We start from the raw sequence: 21,645 nt of genomic DNA on the forward strand, positions 1-21,645 counted from the left end.
CTGGTTTAATGGTTTTTGGTTTAATATCATAGCCCTTCATATTCTTGTATCACCTTACTTGCAAGCTGGGGGAATATAGCTCAAAGGGACTCATTCATTTCTAGTTTTCATAATAATCTAGTATAATCCTAAGACTGCAGAGTATCGTTATAGAATGTTAAATTTCAACTATTTTAACGAGCAGTGGCAAAGTTTCTGGAAAGAAGTAGAGTCAGTAAGCCTAGGGACTTAAATCTCACTAACTGTAGGCTTTTTCCAAACAGATTTTTTTTTTTTATTATTGTGGTCTCTTTTCTAGTCTTGATTATAAAAATCATCATCTTTATTTATACTATTCTCCATGGATGTCTCACATTGCAGAGTAACAGTTCATTTTTTCTATTCCTTCTTTGTAGTGGATTTGGTATTTCTAAAATGTTTTTTGTTTCTTTATTGTAATCAAAGAAAAATTTTCCACTCTGATTTTCTTGTTTTGTCATGGGTAATATTACACTGATAGGCAATTTTAACACTTTCTTTGTATTTCCAGACTATTATCCTATTGAACACTAGTCCTTCTGAACTCAGAGTTCTAAAGAAGTCATTGCTTTATTGTTGGCCTTATTGTTCTTTCTTTATTCTGGTTAGAAAGCAACTTTTTATTTCATATTATACCTTAATTTTTTCCAGTAATTGTCATACATTTTATTTTGCTGATGTAAATTTCTATTTGTAAAATTTGCCACAGTAAGGGCTCCCTTGCACTTGAGAAGAAAACTAGATGTTTCTGACATTTCTAAAAAACATTTATGATCAAAATAGCATAAAATAGTTCGTTGTTTGCATAATATATTATCCTTCACAAGGTGCTTTCACATACAATATAGTTTTCTATTCTTCAGCAATATTATATATTCTTAATATTCATAAAGGCACTGGTGCTGAAGGTATTTATTAAATGTGTATAGCTTAATTATGGAATTAGATCATGCAAAATTATCTTTATTTTATAGCTAAGCAGACTGCATCAGAAAGGTTAAATAACATGTTTGAGGTTGCAGAGTTAGTTAAGGACAAATCCAGGACTAAAGGCTCTAATTTGGTGATACCAAGGTACCTCAACATTATTTTTTTCTTTCCCAAGAAGATTATGTATAACAATTCACAAATATATTCCCATTTTTTAATAAATATTGGCTAATGTTTGGTGTTTAATAATCTTTCTATCTGACTCCAATAAATGACACAATTACAATCTCATACAGTTAGAAGTATTCCTAGTTGAGTTACGGAGCTAGTGAAATCATAAGGACTTAACAAAGAGCATAATTTTGTGTTCCTGTCCAGGTTAAATTTGCAGAACCAACATTACAGATAGGGAACTAAGTATAATTCTTTCTGTACTAAGTTTCTCCTAACTGGCTAATTCCAGCTTTGTTATATTTTATTTTATGTGAGTGAGAAGAAAAAAATCCGATGTATGCAGAAACTACCAACAAAGCACTTGGTTTAATTGTAGAGTAAAATTAGTAATGCATTGAATAAACTTATTGACACAAATTTCATTTTTATTTCCCTCTAGTGATGTATTCCAGTGGATAATTATGTTTCTTTTATTAACTCTTAACATGCCATCTGCCCATACTAACCACTCAGATGACCTTCAACTCTGCCATGTTCCTCATATAGTCATTTCTCCAATGGTATAATTTTTTACAGTACAAACTAGATCAATAATGGTCAAAATTAGAACATACATTTGCACTTATAACAATTTTGCTTATAATAGGATTGAAGTAAGAGGGTACTACTGCTGTTTAAAATAGGAGTGAATACAGATTTCTTTGGGTCATTAAGTGCTCCCCCATCAAAATCCCAATGTTCTTCTAGCCATACTGGTAAGAGTAACAGTGGAGATTTGGATTCCTTTAAATAAATAAGTTACCTCTCCTGAGGTTGTACCTCAGTATTATTGAACTAAAGATTTAAAATTCTATTCTAAGTTATAGTTCCCCATTGTTACACAGCTGTTTATTTTAGCTCACTTCAAAGACACCATTTACTGGGGGTGAAGTGAAAACCCAAAAAGCAGATTGTCTTTTTCTTAATTTTCTGTCAGATTACCAACTGTTCACTTTAATGCATTTTCCAGTTTCACAGTATCCATTTGTGTTTTGGGCATCGATTTTAATTATCTGATAAAATTAACCATCTTGCCCTCTATTTCCTTAATATAATAATAATAGTTCCTTTAAAGTTTATGGCTGATATGTAATATCTAGGTTTCCTGTGGGTCTCTTTCTATCATGTCTTTTTTATTTTTGGCTTTTCCTCTAGATTTTCATCCACTGGTCCCATCTCCTTGCATGCCAGATAATTTTTGCTCCAATGTTGGGCATTGTTTACAACCACTAAAAAGATACTTTGATTTTGTGGATGATGCTTTCTTCCTCCAATGACTGTTTGCTTTTTCTGTTTGGCAGGTAGGATGGAACAGATTATTTAATACTGCCAGGGCTAAGCTCATTAAAAGTTGAGCATCAGTCCTTATAAAGACTGGTGTATTTCTGGTTAGCACTTACTCTTAGAAAGTAGTCCTTCAGGAACCTCCACCCAGGCCTGGGTTTTGCTACAGGACCTTTTGCCTTAATGGCTCTCAACCCCTGTGTTTTCCTCAGCGTCACATCTGAAGTTCTGTTCAGTTTCTCAGTCTCTAAATCTTGCTTGTAAATTGCCAGATGCATTGATAGGAAGGTAGTATTGCATTCACTTCTGTGATTTCCTTTCTCTGGAATCTTGGCTTTTCAAGTCTTTGCTCTTTGATGGCCACCTGATGCCTTCAACAGGTGCTTTCCATATGTTATTTATCTTCCTGCTTGATCTCAGTAGGAGAAATGGTCTTTTACAAGTCTGTCTGCCGTAGCCAGAAGTCCCATTCACTTTTAATAACCATCTCCTAATTTGATACGATCTATCATTTATTGAATTCTTCATACATGCCAGGCAGTGACCTAAGTGCTTAAAATTTATCTCATATTCCTCCTCTCTCTCTCTACCTGCGTCTCTACCTACTTGTGATCTCTGTCTGTCAAATAAATAAACAAAATCTTTTTAAAAAATTTATCTCATATAATTCACACACACACACACACACATACACAAGAGGTAGTTGCTTTTATCATTTATAGAGAGAGGAACTGAAACACCCAGAGAGGTTCAGTAACTTTCTCAAATTATTAAACAAAGATTCATCCAAGGAAATATAACTCCAAAGCCTGTAGACCTAATCACTGTACTGTACTGCCTCCCTCTGAACTTCCTTTTCAAGAAATAACTAAACTGAGGGCACCTTGATGGTACAGTCAGTTAAGGATCTGACTGGGTTTTGGCCCAGGTCATGATCTCTAGATCCTGATCTCCAGGTCATGAGATTGAGCCCCCTGTTGAGCCTTGTGTCAGGTACCATGCTCAGCGAGAAGTCTGCTTAAATTTCTCTCTCCTTCTCCCTTTACACCTCCCCCTCCTCTTGTGTACCCCCCCAAAATAAATAAATAAATCTTAAAAAAAAAACAAAACAGAAATGACTGAACTGCTTCACTCACTTCAATATCTTGGACAGTCTTTCCAAGCTAGTCATTATTATGCTATAACCCTCTTGAGAGCACAGGAAAGAATGGTTTGCCTTTCCATAACACTTATTTTATTTATTTTACTAATCTTTTTTTTAAAGATTTTATTTATTTATTTGACAAAGAGAGAGACAGCAGGAGCTGGAATACAAGCAGGGGAGTGCAAGAGAGAGAAGCAGGCTTCCCACTGAGCAGGGAGCCTGATGCAGGGCTAGATCTCAGGACCTAGGGATCATGTCCTGAGCCAAAGGCACATGCTTAACAACTGAGCCACCCAGGTTCTCCTGTTTTATTAATATTTTTAAAAAAATGAAAAGAGGTTGTATGTAGTTTAAAAAAATAAAATAAAATAAAAAATAAAACATGCACCCTTTCTTAAACAATTAGAATTTGGAAAATCGCCATTCCCATTTCCTATTCTGTTAATAACCAGCTGTGACCTAGAGCCCATATTCTTTATACTGTTTTTAGTTACTATTGAATAATGATGCTTGTTTGCTTGATTATGATAGATACAGACCTAAAAATTGGGACCATTGATAATGTAACAAGGTATCTACCTAATCATAGATTTCATTCCAAAAACATTAGAAGTTTGAAATCAGATTTCTTACAATCCTGATGCTGTCTTTTGTAGTATACCATAATATTTCAGAAGTTACATTTCCTCTGATTTGTGTTTCTCTTTTTTATTTTGAATTTATCACATTATTTTTCCTCTTGTATTTTGAATTTAATGTTACTTTAGATACAAACTGGGGGAGGATGTGATTCTTTTTGTTTCTCTTGCAAATATGGTTATTTTCTTTTAACCAGCTCATGGGAGGGATAGGGTAGTCTTCAATTTCAGACAGTGCAATTGAAAAAAAGTCATATAATCCTTCTATATGGCAGCAGGGGGGAAATCATAGAAAATGTATACCCTACCTGTGAGTCAGCCTATTCTATCCATTTTCTTGGTTGAATACCTGACTGTATACTTTAGCAAATCTTAGAGGAGATCAGTATAGAAGAACTTTATTGTTTATTAAGTAAAATCACTTTCTAACCTATTTTTATCATTTAAGTATTTAAACTTAATGTACCTTAGTGTAACATCCACTGTAACATCTACTAACTTCCACTGTTTCTGTGGAAGAATGCATAGTTAATAAATCACCATTGCCAATTGGGTGTAGGTTTAAATGGCACCCTTAATACATTTTGAAAATTTCTTTTAAGACTATTTCTCTTATTTAAACTGTAATGAGTCTTCATTCATGGTAATCATCCTGTAAGTACTGAAAGATGAACACTTGCTGAGCTTGTAGAATTTATGGAAAAAAATAATTCAAGAGAATACTAGAAACCCAAAAGAACTGAGCAGTGAAACATTTGCCATTGAAATGAAGTTATTTGCCTTTATGGGTACTGCTCTGTGTGTGAGAATGTTGGACATGAGTTTATATAATACATATGCATCCAAAAAACTTTATAGCTGTGCCAGTAGAATTACTAGGATTACATATATATACACATATATGTTTGAAATATATACCTATACATTATATATTTATATTCAAATAACATTTATTTAATAAATTTATGATTCAAGGTTGAGAAAACTTAGATGACATAAAATGCTGATTATAAACTCTTAAGAAATCATTCTAAAGATGTATACATAGATGATTTTACATTATCGTGTTGTCCATATTTTTAAATACATGAAATATAAAATGATATCTACATACCTTTATTTAGAATGTAATTCATTTGCATTTGTGGGTATACTTTTTTTAGTTATATCACATATAAAAGCTCTTGATGTTTTAATTTCTTTTTACTTTTCACAGTGTAGGAAATGACAAATTGAACCACTTTCTCTTCATAATGTTCCAATAACAGGATCTACCTAGAAAAAACAGTTTTAAAAGGAGAAATTTGGGGGCACCTGGTGGCTTAGTAGGTTAAGCATACAACTCTTGATTTCGGCTTAGGTCATGATCTCAGGGTCCTGGGATTGAGCCTCACATTGGACTCCACGCTTAGTGGGAACTCTGCTTGAAGATTCTCTCTCTCCCTCACCAACTTATGTGCATGCTCTCTCTCTCTCTCTTCTTTCCCTTTCAAATAAATAAGTAAATCTTTAAAAAAAGAAAAGAGAAACAGAAACTTACTGTAATGCGGGCCCTCCCCCTAACTGTTGTTTTCTTGGTGAATGTATTTCATCTTTGTGGTGCATTTTCTCCTTGAAGGCTTCCTCGCTTTCATCCCTGAGAGGTCACTGGAAGGTTGCTCTTGCCGATATCAAGCCACATCCTATCCTCCTGCTCTCATGCTCCATGGCCCTAGAGCTCTTTTGTCTCTCCTTGAGGAGAAAGGACTGTGCATTCCTCTCGTCTTTCTAAGTAGTTTCCCAATCCCCACTCTTTTCCTCTTGTGTTTTATTCCCAGGCCACGTGTAAGCAAGCTCCCTCATCTACCTGTAAACCCAGATAGAGTTCCCAGCATGGCTTTACTGTCTTGAGCTCTGCTGCACAACCTTCTTCAGACAGTCGTCTGCCTCAGTGTCTTATTTTATATGAAGCTCCAACTCGTTGTTAGTTCATTTGGGGCACTCTTTAAATCAGAGCTCACAGTGATTGTGTGTGTGCATGCGTGAGTGTGTGTTTGCAAAATGGACATGTTGCCAACACATTTAGATATCAGAGGGTTTTAAATAAGAATACAGTTTTGTATTGCCCCCTTGAAAAATCAGAAGCCCTCGATCACTTGCTCTGCATTTCTACGTAGCAATAGTTCACTGGGAAGTGGACTTAAGTTATGTTCCCTGCAGTCTCTCCCACGGCAGTTTCTTTGTTCTTACCCCAGGCCAGCACTAGTTTATATAAAGATTCAGCTTGAAACTCCTTGTTTAATAGAGGGGCTGTCCTTACTTATTAGCCGTATGTTGTTATTCTGCTTCCAGATTCTCTATAGGCTGCGATTATGGAGATGGGGGAGAGAGGGCTGTTAAGAACATATCTCTAACTCTGAGAAACAAACTGAGGGTTTTGGAGGGGGGAGGGGCAAGGGGTTGGGTGAGCCTGGTGGTGGGTATTACGGAGGGCATGGATTGCATGGAGCACTGGGTGTTGTGCATAAACAATGAATTTTGGAACACTGAAAAAAAAATTAAATTAAAAACAACCAAAAAAGAACATATCTCTGGCTTATGGCTCTCCTTTGCTTTCATACCCAAGTGCTCAATACCTGGCATATGAAAGGAGTTCGGTAACTGTAAGCTAAAAAAAGACTAAAATAGTTGTGCAAAATGTTAACAATATGCAGGAAAGCAAGTGGATTTTTATATTGTCAAATTTAATTGAAAGCCTTTCTGTTCGAAAGGCAGTTTTCAGACAACCAAACACTAATACTGAGGACTTTATGTGTTGTTTTGATCATAATAAAGAAAAGTGTGACTCATTATAATTGGATGCCCTACTGAGTAACAGAGAAGCCAGATCTGACATTTAAAGGTGATGAGGTAGGAAGTTAAAGGCTGAATGCAGGTGAGAATGGGCAAAATAGTAAGCCTTGGATTTTCTTCAGTGTATATATGTTAACCTGCTTGACACCATGTTGCTAATTAGCGGGTGAACAAAAATGAGTTTAGGGTAATTCTTCTCCAGTGATAGGCATGTGATTCCTACTTTGGAAGGCACACTACGCAATCAAGCCCTTGCTGAGATGCTGTACCGCCTATTAGATAGATAGCTGGGTCCGTAATGGAAACTAATGAATGTTTTGGTGAGGATTGCCATGCAGAAGAGAGACGAAAATAAAACCCCATTACCTCTGATTGAAGCAGCATGCTGTTACCTCCCTAACTGTTTCAGAGACAGAGGTAAAACTTCACGTTTTATGGGTCGTGTTGGGCCCCTGTGTCCTGGAGAATGACACCACAGCATGGAAGAAGACAACTTTTGTCTCTGAACCTTCCCCTGCAGACCAGCGTGCTCCGCCCTACCTTGGCCTATCCCTAATATTTTTTTCCTGTCTTAATTTCATCTGCTTATTGCAGCTCCTTTCTGTGTCTATATACTTCATTTGCTTCTTACATCACTTATAGAAAAATTTATACTTACTTAAATAATACACTTTTCTGTGTCCTGCAAAATGGAACGAAAATTAAAACACCTAAAAAATAAGAATTTATAAATGCTTGTGTAAGCTGAAATGGAAGCATATTTCAGCTGATGTTAATGTTCCTTTGCTATAACTATCCTGTGGAATGAATGTAATTGTAAAAGTCATTATCAGAAATTTATGATTCAATACAAATCATACAGAAGCTGAGTGAAAATTCAGCTTTGCTTCAAACATAAAAAGGCAGCTATTAGAGGCACTTGAAAATAATGAAGGTACATTTCTTTTCTTCTTAAAAAAAAAAAAAAGCTTCTATAGTTTAGAGTTGGTACTATTTCAGAATGGCTTCCTGAAAACCCTAGGAAGTAACTTAGGAAATATTTTTTTTAAGATTTTATTATTTATTTGATAAAGACACAGCGAGAAAGGGAACACAAGCAGAGGGAGTGGGAAAGGGAGAAGCAGGCTTCCCACCAAGCAGGGAGCCCCATGTGGGGCTCCGTCCCAGGACCCTGGGATCATGACCCAAGCCTAAGGCAGACGCTTAATGACTGAGCCATCCAGGCACCCCATTTAGGAAATATTTTGAGTATGACTGGAAATTTGTAGAAAGGATAAAAAAAAAAATACTGCTTCCCATAAAGCAAAATTTTTAGAGTGCCTGGACATCATCATTGGCCCTAGCTTCTCTGACTTGAGTACTTCATATCCTTGTACATAGAGAGTCTTCTATAGAATAGGTGACTTTTTTATGCTAATGACAGATCAGACCCTCTCTTATGCTAATTTGTGTGATACTGACTATAATTCTAGATGGTTTATATACAGATACACACCCCCCACACACAATTGCTCTGTTGCTATTAGTTAAAGTAATTCAAGTTCAATGTGACTTTTAACAGTCCTCCTGATTCATCCTAATGGTCCCTAAATTAAATACTCACATGGAATCCTGCAGACTGGTCTGACTTGCTCACAGAGAGCTGACACAGCCCGATTCCTTACCCACAGTAAGTGAGCGGATGAATGATCCTTTTAGAGAACAGCCCCATGCCTTTGATGTCTGGAAATAAAAAGATTACAGTCCAAGAAAGCAAGGTAAAAAGGATATATGACTATCTCAGGTGGAAAGAGACAGACTATTTCTGAAAGAAATCTATGAGAAAACTTGGAATTGTTCATCTTTTCCTCATTAATCTTTTACCATATGAAGCATTTAATTCACTTGTCAAAAATAGTGTTTTCAAAACCTTATGTGCAATTGTTTCATAAATGGCTTGGTGCCTTCTTGGAAAATGTAGGGAACCAAGAGCTTCTTGCATATTTTCTTTTAATATTTAATAAAATATATAAAAAAAAGACCCCAGTTTTAGAAAATCTGTATTTGTATTCATGAACTCTGCAAAAGTATAAAGAAAAACATTTGAGGCCAGTGGTATTGCCATAAAATCATCCTTTTCCAAATCTTCTGCTTCTCACCTGCCCATCTCTGGACATCTCAGTACTCTTCTCCAGTGCTGCCCAGGTGGCCTCTTCTCACGGACAGACAACTCCTTTCTCATGGCCTGTAGTCTGAAAGCACCCCCCAGGTGTACAACACAGTGACCCCAATGAAGACCTCAACACCGTTCTTTCTTCTACTCAGACCAAGGCTATGGTGACATCATTGGCTCTCCTCTTTCTCACACCCTCCTCAAATCCGTGACCTGGCTTCATAGCAGTGCTTTCACAATTCATCTGGAATCCATCTTTCCATCACTTCCATCTCCTACATGCATCACTCTAGTGTAGTCCAAGCCACCCATCTCTTTTCCAGAAAACTGTGATACCTTCTTAACGAGCTTCTGCATCTCCCCTTGCCCCCTACAGTCATGATCACACAGAAGCCAGGGCGATTGGTCTTTTTCAGATGTAAAAGAACATTCTTCCTTGTTCAAAATCCTCTAAACCTTCACTCTACAACGTGAAATCCACCTCAGTCATTGCCATAGCTTGTGGGGAATGCATGCCCCCTATGATCTACCTCTACCACCGCTCATCTCCTTTGACAATCTTAGTAATTCCTCCTTCTCCAGTGATAAACTTTTAATTCTGAAAGACACCAAAAACAATTAAGTCAAAACCTTTGCCTGTACTGATCCTTCTACTCAGAGTTTTCCTCAAATATCCACATGGCAAGCTCATGACTACAGAAAAGTCATCTCATCACAGAAACTTTCTGTGACTCCTTCTCTTAAGGAAGGCCCCATCCCCTTCTCTCTCTTTACCACACTTTAGTTTCCTCCTTAACACTTTCTTAGGATACTCTAGTTTTTTACATTCACTTGTTTTTATGTCAACCTCTGCCCTATAGAATATACACTCAGGGATAGCAGGGTTTTTGTTCTAGTCTCTTCTATAATCCCTACAATAATACATAAAATATTTAGCTAATATCTAATAAATGAGTGAATGAATTCTGGCTTATCAAAGAGCATCTAGACTGTATATGCCTTTTAGGAAAAATATTTTTTTTAAAGATTTTATTCATTTATTTGAGAGAGAATGAGTGAGAGAGAGCATGAGAGAGGAGAAGGTCAGAGGTAGAAGCAGACTCCTCAAGGAGCTGGGAGCCCGATGCAGGACTCGATCCTGGAAGTCCGGGGTCACGACCTGAGCTGAAAGCAGTCACTCAACCAACTGAGCCACCCAGGCACCAGGGAAAATTATTTTTGTATAGTAAATAATATTCTCAGAAATCTATTTCTACTTTATATTTCCACATTATATTAAGATGCATAATAGAAATGTTTATGGTAGTAGTGGTTTGTCAGACACAGCACTCAGAAGTTACTGCCCTATGAATAGATACAAGAGGAAAACTGGCAGTGAGTTAAAATATTTCTCTTAGGAGCAGAGGATGATTTCTACCTACCTCAGTTGTCTTTACAGGTAGAATATTTCACCCTACTTAACAATTTACTTGTTGAAGCTTGGAAAAGTCAAAATCATTCTATAGAGTAAAGCCATCGAACTGAGGCTTGAAAGCATCTTTCCAGGTCATCTACAACTATCTTCCTGAAGGGCTGGCCAATTTAGGATGTTTTCAATGACAGAAAACTACCTACCTTGTTATGCTACCATTTCGATATGGATGGATTTTCCTTAGGTTAATGAGTCTGAATCTAGGTAACTTAGACACATTGGTCTTCATTTTTTTGGAATCCAGAAGAAAAAGCATAAACTAGGAAATAAAGAGATATAGAAGAGTGAAAATAAAATGCAGAAAATGAAACTTTTCCACTGGAACATTCTCATCTTTCAAGTTTAATTATACCTAGAAGTAAAGAAGGTATTTATCTGATTCCCTGAACCTAAAGAGGAAGAATCTTTTTCATTTTATGTAGAAATACCCAGAGCTATTTGCTATTGGATCTCTAATAGAAAATGTATTGCTTAGTATTACTGTATAACAAATGACCCCAAAATGTAGTTTCTTAAAACAACTCCATTTCTTATTTCTCACAAGATACCTATGGATCACCTTGGCAGTTTTACTGATCTGGTTTGGACTTTGCTCATCTCAACAGTCTCATTCATGTGCCAGCTGTTAGCTGGTGGATTGGTTAGAGGCTACCTGGTCAAAGATGACCTCTGCTCAAAGGAAACATTCCTCCATATGCCTCTCTCATATTTCCAGCAGACCAACAGCATATATCATCATAGAACTGGCCAGGGTCCCAGAAAAGAGGTGGAAGTGTGCAAGTACATTTTCAATCTTCTCTTTTGCTTCACGTTTGCTATCATCATCTTTTGCCGTGTTACTGAGCCAGAGTCCAAGTGAGAAGGGACCAAAAGTGACAAGGCAAAGGGTATAGATACAAGGAGGCCATTGATGGAGGCCATTAGTACAATCAGTTCACCATAGGTAAAAAGCACAGGAGGAGAGGGTTTGACTCACAGACAAAATATGAAGGAAGAGAGTGAAAGGATAGAAAGAGATGGAGCAAAGGAAATCGAAGTGGAACGTAGCTAGGTGAGGAAAGAGATAAGGAAGAAAGACTAAAATGGTAGAATAGAAAATGTGTAAAGAAGGGAAAGCATAAGATACTAGGAGATCTGCGGGAACCCAAACATGTGACCCGAGAAACAAGCCCTTGTATAAAAATATAATATTTGTGGTAGTATAATAGTATTTTCCAACTGATAGCAATACAAACTCAAGTTCCGCTTTGAGTATGGGAAAAGAAGAAATACAATCACTTACCACAGAATTATCTGGTAAAATATATCTCATCTTGCAGAGGGAAATTGCAGTCACAGATGTTGGAGAATGAAAGCAAGTGACGAATACAAACTAGCAAAGATTTCATACTTAATCCTGATCAGGCATGTATACATAATGCTCCTTAGCAATTGTGACTTAGTGGTTATTAGGATATACAAAATATAACTGGAACTGGAAATATCGTCTATGTTTTTTTCTAATTTTTATCTTTTCTTCTTTAATTATATGTTCGTCTTTTTAAAAAGATTTTTATTTGAGAGAGAGAGAGAAAATAAAGCACCAGTAGGTGGGGAGAGGCAGAAGGAGGAGGGAAGCAGTGTCCCCACTGAGCAGGGAGCCTGATGGGGGGCTGGATCCCAGGACCCTGAGATCATGACCCCAGCCAGAGGCAGTCACTTACCCAATTAAGCCACCCAGGCAGCCCTATAAGTCCGTCTTAAATATAAATTACACTTATATTAGCACTTTTTCCTCAACATTGTGTATAAAACTGGGTAATATATAATGTCCACTAAGAAAAGGAGTTACGTATATTACTGAGTATGGCTTAGTAATCACTAAATAAAGTATGTCAGAGTTTCATTTAGCAAATGAACCTTTAGGGACAGAAATGTTGGTTTTGTTTGGTTTCTTCTGTCCAAATACCAGATTACTTCTTTAAAAAAGTGTATTTATTTTTATTTATTTATTTTAGAGAGAGAAAGAGAGCGAGAGAAGAGGGAAAGGAGGGAGAGGTACAAGCAGACTTCACACTGAGTGTGAGCCAGTTTCAGGGCTCAGTTTCACAACCCTGAGATCATGAACCAAGCCAAATCAAGAATTGAACACTTAACTGTCTGACCCACCCAGGTACCCCATCAGAATATTCTCAATGCTGGTTAAGAACTGGACATACTGGCATAAAATTGGCAATACTGTAACATTGTTTAAGAACAGACTAATTTAGTACATAAAGAGAAAATTTTGTCTTACATTTACTTGTTTGGAGATAATTCCATAAATTTCAGATACATTAAAATTTCCTCTTAATTGGTTAATATCAACAAAATAGCCCTTTTATAATTTCATCATGTCATGGACAAAAATGAGTAGTACAGCCCTTATTATAACTTCTGTCCAAGTTATTCTCCTGGCTTCTCATTTCTATGCTGTTTATTATGTTTTGTACAACAAGGTCCGATCAAATATGGTCTTAAATAAATTATCCACAGATGCCCATGGTCTGCTTATTCCACCTTAAGATTTTTGGTACATTTATCCTTCCCTTGTTGTTTCTTGGCCCATTATTTATTACAGATGGTTTCATGCCCATTTTTATGTCTATAAAACTGGTAATGAAGATAGTAATCATATCTCCATTGATTCTTTTCTAAATCTAGAAAAATTGGCTTTAAGACTTTACCTCATTTGTAACTATTTCATATATTCTGAATGTTTTAATTTTTCTAAAACTGTAAATGTTAAAAATGTCTGTCATATTCAGATTTGGGTTCCACTGAGTTTTAAATTAGGAAATGTGACCTTGAGATGACCCATAATAATTCATAAGTTTTCCATATAGGTTTGAATCAGAATAGTGAAGTTCAGCATCCATCAACGCTTGCCAAGTTTCACTATGTATTAATCAACAGTGGTTTTGTTAAATATATAGTTAGCTGTGTACCTATTTGTCCTTCTCTAGGCATTGGATGTATAAGGCCCCTTGTAAACAAGGATTTTTTTAAAAAGCCAGGAAAAGTAATATAAAGTATTTTAGGAAAGCAAATGATACAAGCAGAGTCTCAATTCCTGAAATGACAGCCAGCACTGAATGTATTCGTGGTGCGCCTATATGTGCGATGAGATTTGGCATTCGGCATCAGTTACTTTCCCTGAGAATCTACTTACTTTCATCCTAAAGCAGCTGTCTATAAGACCAGGAACTCTCTTGTCACTTTAGCTCATCTAAAGCACTAAACAGATGTTATGTTTTGCTATTGTATGCCTTTCTTCTCTGATATTTCCCGCTCACTCTCTCCCTGGTCCTTCATCTCCGTCACCTACTTTTATCCAGTAAATAGGATGATCACACTCCCCGCCCCCACCCCTAAATGAAATTCAAATCTAACACATAGCAATCTGCTTTTTCTTTTCCAGATTCCTGTGTTGGTCACACAGATAAGTTCGACCAATCACCCAGTGAAGGTGGGGCTGTCTGATGCCTTTGTCGTTGTCCACAGGATCCAGCAAATTCCCAGTATGTAGAAGGGTAATTGCAAAATCTGAGCCTGCTGTGGGGTAAATTTAAAGGAGACTGACTTCAGGCAGTTGTGATAGATTGAGTAACAGAATCACTTAACCAATTGCTGCTTGAAAATTATATTGTTTGGCTTAAAACTCTTCTTGGAGTTTGCTATCTCTCTGGTACTCTTCAACTAATAATACAGGTAAAGCAAAATTAAACAGCCAGGCCAACAGTGTGTAATTTTGTTTTCTTTGGGATTATTAGCTTGGTGACATAGGTATATTTCTGTCATTAATAAGAAGAGCATAAAGGAATGACATTATTTGACTGATGGGCATATGAGTTTTATTTGGGGGGGGTTTTGGCTTTGTTTTTTTTTTGTTTGTTTGTTTTATCAGCAAAAGAGTAGCTTTATGCCATTTTTATGTCTATCATGTTTGTATAGCAGTCTAAAGAAAGATAAAAGTATAAATTCAAGTAAGTAAAAGCTTTGGTTGAGCTATACCTACCAAAGAAGATAAGTATTTTGGTTGTTTAAGTCATTTTCACTTATCTACTCTAGTTTCCATTTGTAGAAAAAAAACATATGTGTTACTTGGGCAGCTGTTCATCATATTAGAAATTCAGATTATTAGAAATACAGAAAACCATTATTGGTAGTAGTTCTGATCATGTATTTAGCCATCATTTGAAAATTTCTATTTTTTAAATTAGCATATAATGTATTCTTTGCCCCAGGTGTCCAGGTCTGTGAATTGCCAGGTGTACATACTTCACAGCACTCACCATAGCACATACCTTCCCCAATTCCCATAACCGAACCACCCACTCCATACCCCCTCCCCGCAGCAACCCTCAGTTTATTTTGTGAGATTAAGAGTCTCTTATGGTTTGTCTCCCTCCGGATCCCATCTTGTTTCATTTTTTCCTTCCCTACCCCCCAAAACCCCCACTCTATCTTTCAAATTCCTCATATCAGGGAGATCATATGATAATTGTCTTTCTCTGATTGACCTATTTTGCTCAGCATAATGCCCTCTAGTTCCATCCAAGTCATTGCAAATGGCAAGATTTCATTTTTTGATGGCTGCATAGTATTCCATTGTATATATATATATATATATATATATATACCACACCTTCTTTATCCATTCGATGATGGACATCTAGGTTCTTTCCATAGTTTGGCTATTGTGGACGTTGCTGCTATAAACATTCGGGTGCATGTGCCCCTTCGAATGACTACATTTGTATCTTTAGGGTAAATACCCCATAGTGCAATTGGTGGGTCGTACTGGTTATGGGTCTTTTCAGGCTTTCTGTTTCTTCCTGGATCAGTTTTGGTAGTTTTTATGTCTCTAGGAATGCATCCATTTCTTCCAGATTCTCAAATTTGCTGACGTATAGTTGCTCATAATATGTTCTTAAAATTGTTTGTATTTCTTTGGTGTTGATTGTGATCTCTCCTATTTCATTCATGATTTTATTTATTTGGGTCCTTTCTCTCTCTTTTTGATAAATCTGGCCAGGGGTTTATCAATCCTATCAATTCTTTCAAAGAACAAGCTCCTAGTTTTGTTGATTTGTTCTACTGGTTTTTTCGTTTCAATTTTCATTGATTTCTGCTCTGATCTTTCTTTTTTCTCTTCTCCTGCTGGGTTTAGGCTTTCTTTGCTGTTCTTTCTCCAGCTCCTTTAAGTGTAGGGTTAGGTTGTGTATTTGAGACCTTTCTTGTTTCTTGAGAAAGGCTTGTTTGTATTGCTGTATACTTTCCTTTCTGGACTGCCTTTGCTGTATCCCAAAGATTTTGAACGGTTGTATTTTCATTATCATTTGTTTCCATGAATTTTTTCAATTCGTCTTTAATTTCCTGGTTGAGCCATTTACTCTTTAGTAGAATGCTCTTTAGCCTCCGTATATTTAGGTCCTTTCCAAGTTTCCTCTTGTGATTGAGTTCTACCTTCAGAGCATAGTGGTCTGAAAATATGCGGGGAATGATCCCAATCATTTGGTACCAGTTAAGACATGATTTGTGACCCAGGATGTAATCTATTGTGGAGAATGTTCCATATGCACTAAAGAAGAATGTGCATTCTGTTGCTTTGGGATGGAATGTTCTGAAAATATCTGTGTTATCCATCTGGTCCAGTGTATCATTTAAGGCCTTTATTTCCTTGTTGATCTTTTGCTTGGATGATCTGTCCATTTCAGTGAGGGGAGTGTTAAAGTCCCCTACTATTACTGTATTATTGTTGATGTGTTTCTTTGATTTTGTTATTAATTGGTTTATATAGTTGGCTGCTCCCACATTAGGGAAATAGATATTTAAAATTTTTAGATCTTCTTGTTTAAGAGACCCTTTGAGTATGGTATAGTGCCCTTCCTCATCTCTTATAGTTTTTGGCTTAAAATCTAACTTATCTGATATAAGGATTGCCACCCCAGCTTTCTTTTCATACCCATTAGCATGGTAAATTGTTTTCCCACCCTCACATTCTAAATCTGGAGGTGTCTTTATGTCTAAAATGATTATCTTGTAGACAACATATGGATGGTTTTTTTTTTTTTTTAATCCATTCTAATACCCTGTGTCTTTTGATTGGGGCATTTAGTCCATTTACATTCAGGGTAACTCTTGAGAGATATGAATTTAGTGCCATTGTATCGCCTGTAAGGTGACTGTTACTGTATATTGTCTCTGTTCCATTCTGATCTACCACTTTTAGGCTCTCTCTTTGCTTAGGGGACCCCTTTCAATATTTCCTGTAGGGCTGGTTTGATGTTTACAAATTCTTTTAGTTTTTGTTTGTCCTGGAAGCTTTTTATCTCTCCTTCTATTTTAAATGATAGCCTAGCTGGATATAGTATTCTTGGCTGCATGTTTTTCTCATTTAGTGCTCTGAATATATTATGCCAGTTCTTTCTGGCCTGTCTGGTCTCTGGATAAGTCTGCTGCCAATCTAATATTTTTACCATTTTATGTTATAGACTTCTTGTCCCAAGCTGCTTTCAGGATTTTCTCTCTGTCATTAAGACTTCTAAGTTTTACCATTAGATGATGGGGTTTGGACCTATTTTCATTGATTTTGAGGGGGGGCTCGCTGTGTCTCCCGAATTTACATGCTTGTTCCTTTGCCATATTAAGAAATTTTCTACAGTAATTTGCTCCCATATACCTTCTGCACCTCTCTCTCTTTCTTCTTCTTATGGAACCCCAATTATTCTAATATTGTTTCATCTTATGGTATCACTTATCTCTTGAATTCTCCCCTCATGGTCCAGTAGTTGTTTGTCTCTCTTTTGCTCAGCTTCTTATTCTCCATCATTTGGTCTTCTATACCACTAACTCTCTCTTCTCCCTCATTTATCCTAGCAGTAAGAGCCTCCATTTTTTTTTATTGCACCTCATTAATAGCTTTTTAAATTTCAGCTTGGTTAGATTTTAGTTCTTTTATTTCTCCAGAAAAGGCTTTTATTTCCTCCAGACAGGGTTTCTCTAATATCTTCCATGCCTTTTTTGAGCCCTGCTAGCACTTTGATAAACAATGGTTTTGAACTCTAGATCTGACATATTACCAATGTCTATATTGATTGGGTGCCTAGCCATCAGTATTATCTCTTGTTCTTTTTTTTGTGTGTTGAGTTTTTTGGCCTTGTCATTTTATCCAGATAAGAATATATGAATGAGAGTATAAAATACTAAAAGGATGGCAAAGACCCAAATGTACTGTAACCAAATCAGAAGAGACCCCAAATCAGGGGGAGAAGAAAGGGGGTAAAAGGAAAATTTTTTTAAATTAAAAATATATATATACATATATATGTGTATATATATACACATACACACACACACACACACACATATATATATATACACACACACACACACATGCCTGGTGAATAGAACAGAGCCACCCACTTGATTTTGGGTGTATTTTGGTCTCTTAGAAGAAACTACCTCCCAAAATTTTAAAGAAAGAAATACTTATATGTATACGAAAGTAAGGGTAAACATGATGAAGGGATGGAATATGACTCTAAAGATAAAAACTTTTTTAAAAAATTCTAAAAAAGGAATTGATAAGATATATTGGTTGGAAAAAGAAAGAAATCTAAAGTGAAGAGAATTTGCTCAGGCCAGAGACTAGATCAAAGCCCTGTGCTAGATTTAGGTTTCATTTTGATCTGCTAGAAGAAATTGTATCCCAAAATTTTTTAGAAGGAAAAAACCCTATATGTGTACAAAAAATAAAAGTTAGATACAATGAAGGATAAAATATGAATATAATAATGGAGGTCTAAAAAAAATTTTTAGAAAGTTATAATGAAGGTTTAAAAATATTTTTTTAGAAAGGTATTGTTAAGATAAACTAGTTAAAAATATTAAAAGAGGAAAAGTTAAAAAATTTGAATAAGAAAAAAATAAAGTTAAAAATTTTAATTAACTTTACAAGACTAAAGAATCATGGGGAGAAAGCCATGAATTCCATGCTTTGCTTTCCCCTCTTCTGGAATTCAGTTGTTCTCCTTGATCAATGAGCTTGGTCTTGGCTGGATGTTCTTGCTGATCTTCTGGGGGAGGGGCCTGTTGTAATGATTCTCAAATGTCTTTGGCTAAGGCAGAATTGCACCACCCTTGCCAGGGGCTGGACCAGGTAATTCTGCTCGGATTCACTCTCGGGAGCTTTTGTTCCCTGAATGCTTTCTGTAGAGTCTGGAGGACGGGGATGAGAATGGTGGCCTCCCAATCTCTGGCCCAGAAGAGCCAAGAGCTCGGGGCCCCACTCCTCTGTGCACCCTTGGAGAAAAGCACTCAATCACTCCCACGTCCCTGGTCTCCAGCCATACTCCGTGCTCACCCAACATGTGACCGAGCATTTCTGTCTCTGGCACACATCCCCATCTGGAGTCTCCAAACCCAGCAGATTCCTGCCGCTCTGCTCTTCTGGCAGATGAGTATGGGTCTACCCGGATCTGCCACCTGTGGGGTCCCTGCTCAAAGAGCAGTGGTCCATCTGTGCCACAGCTCACAGTTTAAAATAACCCCGAGGTGAGAGCTCACTCCTTAGCCCTGTGTCTGTAGTTGGCTTCCCTTTTCTAATACCTGCGAGCTCTGCTACACTCAGACACCCCCCATCCTTCTGTGTACCCTGTGGAACTTGAGACCATACTGTCCCCACAAGGGCTCCATCCCCGCTTAGCCTCTGGAGTAATGTCCCTCAGTGGAGCAGACTTCTAAAAGTTATGATTTTGTGCTCTGTTGTCCCGCTGCTTGCTGGGAGTCAGCCCCTCCCCACTCGGCCTATGTTCCTGTTGGTTCGGATTCACTTCTCCGCATGTCCTACCTTTCAGAAAGTGGTCGATTCTCTGTTTCTAGAATTGCTGCTCTTCTTTGCTTTGATCTCCTGTTGGGTTTGTAGGTGTTCAGAATGGTTTGATAACTATCTAGCTGATCTCCTGGGACCTGATGTCATCTCAGTCTGCTACTCCTCTGCCGTCTTGACTCCTCAGTGTGAAAATTTCTATTTTTTTAAGCCTCTGTTTCAAGCAGACTCCTGAGGGATGCTTTAGTGTGTTAGTACTGAAGATGTTTGTGTCCTAGACATGCTTATTTAAAGCAAGAGATGATAATAAAATACATCTCATGCTTAGATCATTTCTTTTGGTTTTTTGTTCAGAGACCTTATATTTCACTGTAGGGATAGACCTAATTTATCACATGCCTATGCTATTCGGTCTTCCTTTGAACTAATTCTGTTTAAGTATGCCATCTCTCAAATACAGAAGGTAAATGGAGTGGAAATTATTTAGACTTCAAATTCTAAGACTTTTTTGGATTGGCTGGAAATGTAGTAAGTATCTCACAAGTACGATTTAGACTGATGTTCATCTGTGGGAATAATGCTTTGTGAAGAATGTGAGTCTTCCATGGTAGTTTCTCCTTATTAGCTGAGAATTACTGGGAAGCAACATTTGAGGGAACTGTTAAATCAAGGCAGATTTTCTCAAAACGGAATTATACTGTGAACAAAGCAAGGATATATTAGCATGTGGAGGCACATAAAGACATCCTCTTAAATAAGAGGCCATGTCCTGGGAGAGCCAGCTGATTCCCCTTTGAGGACAAGTGTTTTTCACATTCCTACTTTCAGAGATGTTAAATCAAGCATGACTTGAGTCAATTATTACACAAGTAAAACACTAGTTTTAGTTTGTGAGTGCTTTTCTTCTGAGAAAGTATGTTATTTTCAGCTTCTTCAAAAGACATCTTGGTCTACATTGATGTTCTGGTATACTATTGTTTAGACCAAAAGACCCACACAAGTACAAAAGAAAAAAAAATTTTACAAATGTATTTTAACATGCAAATATTCTCTCAGAACTGAAGCATGGTAGACTTGTGCTTACACCGTAGAACCCAAGTTGAAAATTTTCATCCCTTGTTATAATGTAATAAGATAACTGTTACATTTTGAGGAAAAATATCTTTCCCAAATATAAATTTTTTTTGAATAAATTGGCAAAATTATGTCTGAAGTTGAGACTCCACATTCATCTAAAAAAATTGCGCAAGTTTAGGGAAACGCTTCCCTCAGGCAAGCCGCCTGCTGGAATGCCATTTGCATTTCCTGTTGCCCTCACTGTTCCCCATCCTGAAGCAAGTAGCCAAGAAAGAATGGAAATTCTGAGTTTCAGGTCCACTCATCCCTGCTTTTAGAAGGGACCCTATTTCAGCAAGAAAACTAGAATTGATGTGTTCTATTTAAAAATCTTTTGGGGAACAGAAAAATTCAAATCTCCTTCAAAATCTGTTCCCACATTTATAAGGTGTAACATGTCTGTTACATGAGCTTCTCTACAGAAGGAGAGATACGGTTGCATTGTATTCTCAGCCTTAAAAAAAAAAAAAAAAAAAAAAAAAAAGCAAGCATACTTATTTATGCCAGAGATTAGATTAACCCCAAATGAGCATAATATGTTATACTTTTTCCTGAGGCTGTAAGATGATTCCTGGAGATTTGTGTGTTACCTATTTGTGCGATCAGAATTTAGATAAATATTTAAATCCTTTTCAACATTCTGCTCTCTTATTTAAAAATCCTGATTTTAAGGAGTCATCCTCACAGGGAATTTAAATAGTTCATCTCTGTTCCCCCATTTTCTTCTCCTGAGTGAATTTAAGGAAAAACTGATCATTATCCTAAATAATGAGCGGTTTTGTTTCTTCTTTATTGCAAGGTGCATTACATAGGACCCTGTTCTCATAAGATCAATTTTCTGTTCTTTTCATCATTTCGGTTACACGGGTTATAGAGCCTAGATCCTCAGCTTAATCTACCCATGGCAACATGGGAATGTAAGCTATAACCTTGAGAATAAGTTTTCCCAGTGGGACCACATTTACTATACCATTCTTATCAGTTGGTGAAAGTTTG

At 36.8% G+C, this 21,645-nt stretch overlaps 1 protein-coding gene across 2 annotated transcripts in view; it reads left to right on the top strand.

Annotated features, from left to right (window-relative positions):
• Window positions 1-21,645, top strand: part of PLXDC2 (plexin domain containing 2) — a 473,816-nt gene that overhangs the window by 331,480 nt on the left and 120,691 nt on the right. For both annotated transcript variants that reach the window (XM_032349562.1, XM_032349563.1), the window contains one exon: window positions 14,122-14,221. In XM_032349562.1, coding sequence (XP_032205453.1) covers window positions 14,122-14,221 — 100 coding nt within the window. The remainder of the gene's footprint in view (window positions 1-14,121; window positions 14,222-21,645) is intronic.

This window comes from Mustela erminea, chromosome 6, assembly GCF_009829155.1.
Source record: "Mustela erminea isolate mMusErm1 chromosome 6, mMusErm1.Pri, whole genome shotgun sequence".
Taxonomy (NCBI): Eukaryota; Metazoa; Chordata; class Mammalia; order Carnivora; family Mustelidae; genus Mustela; species Mustela erminea.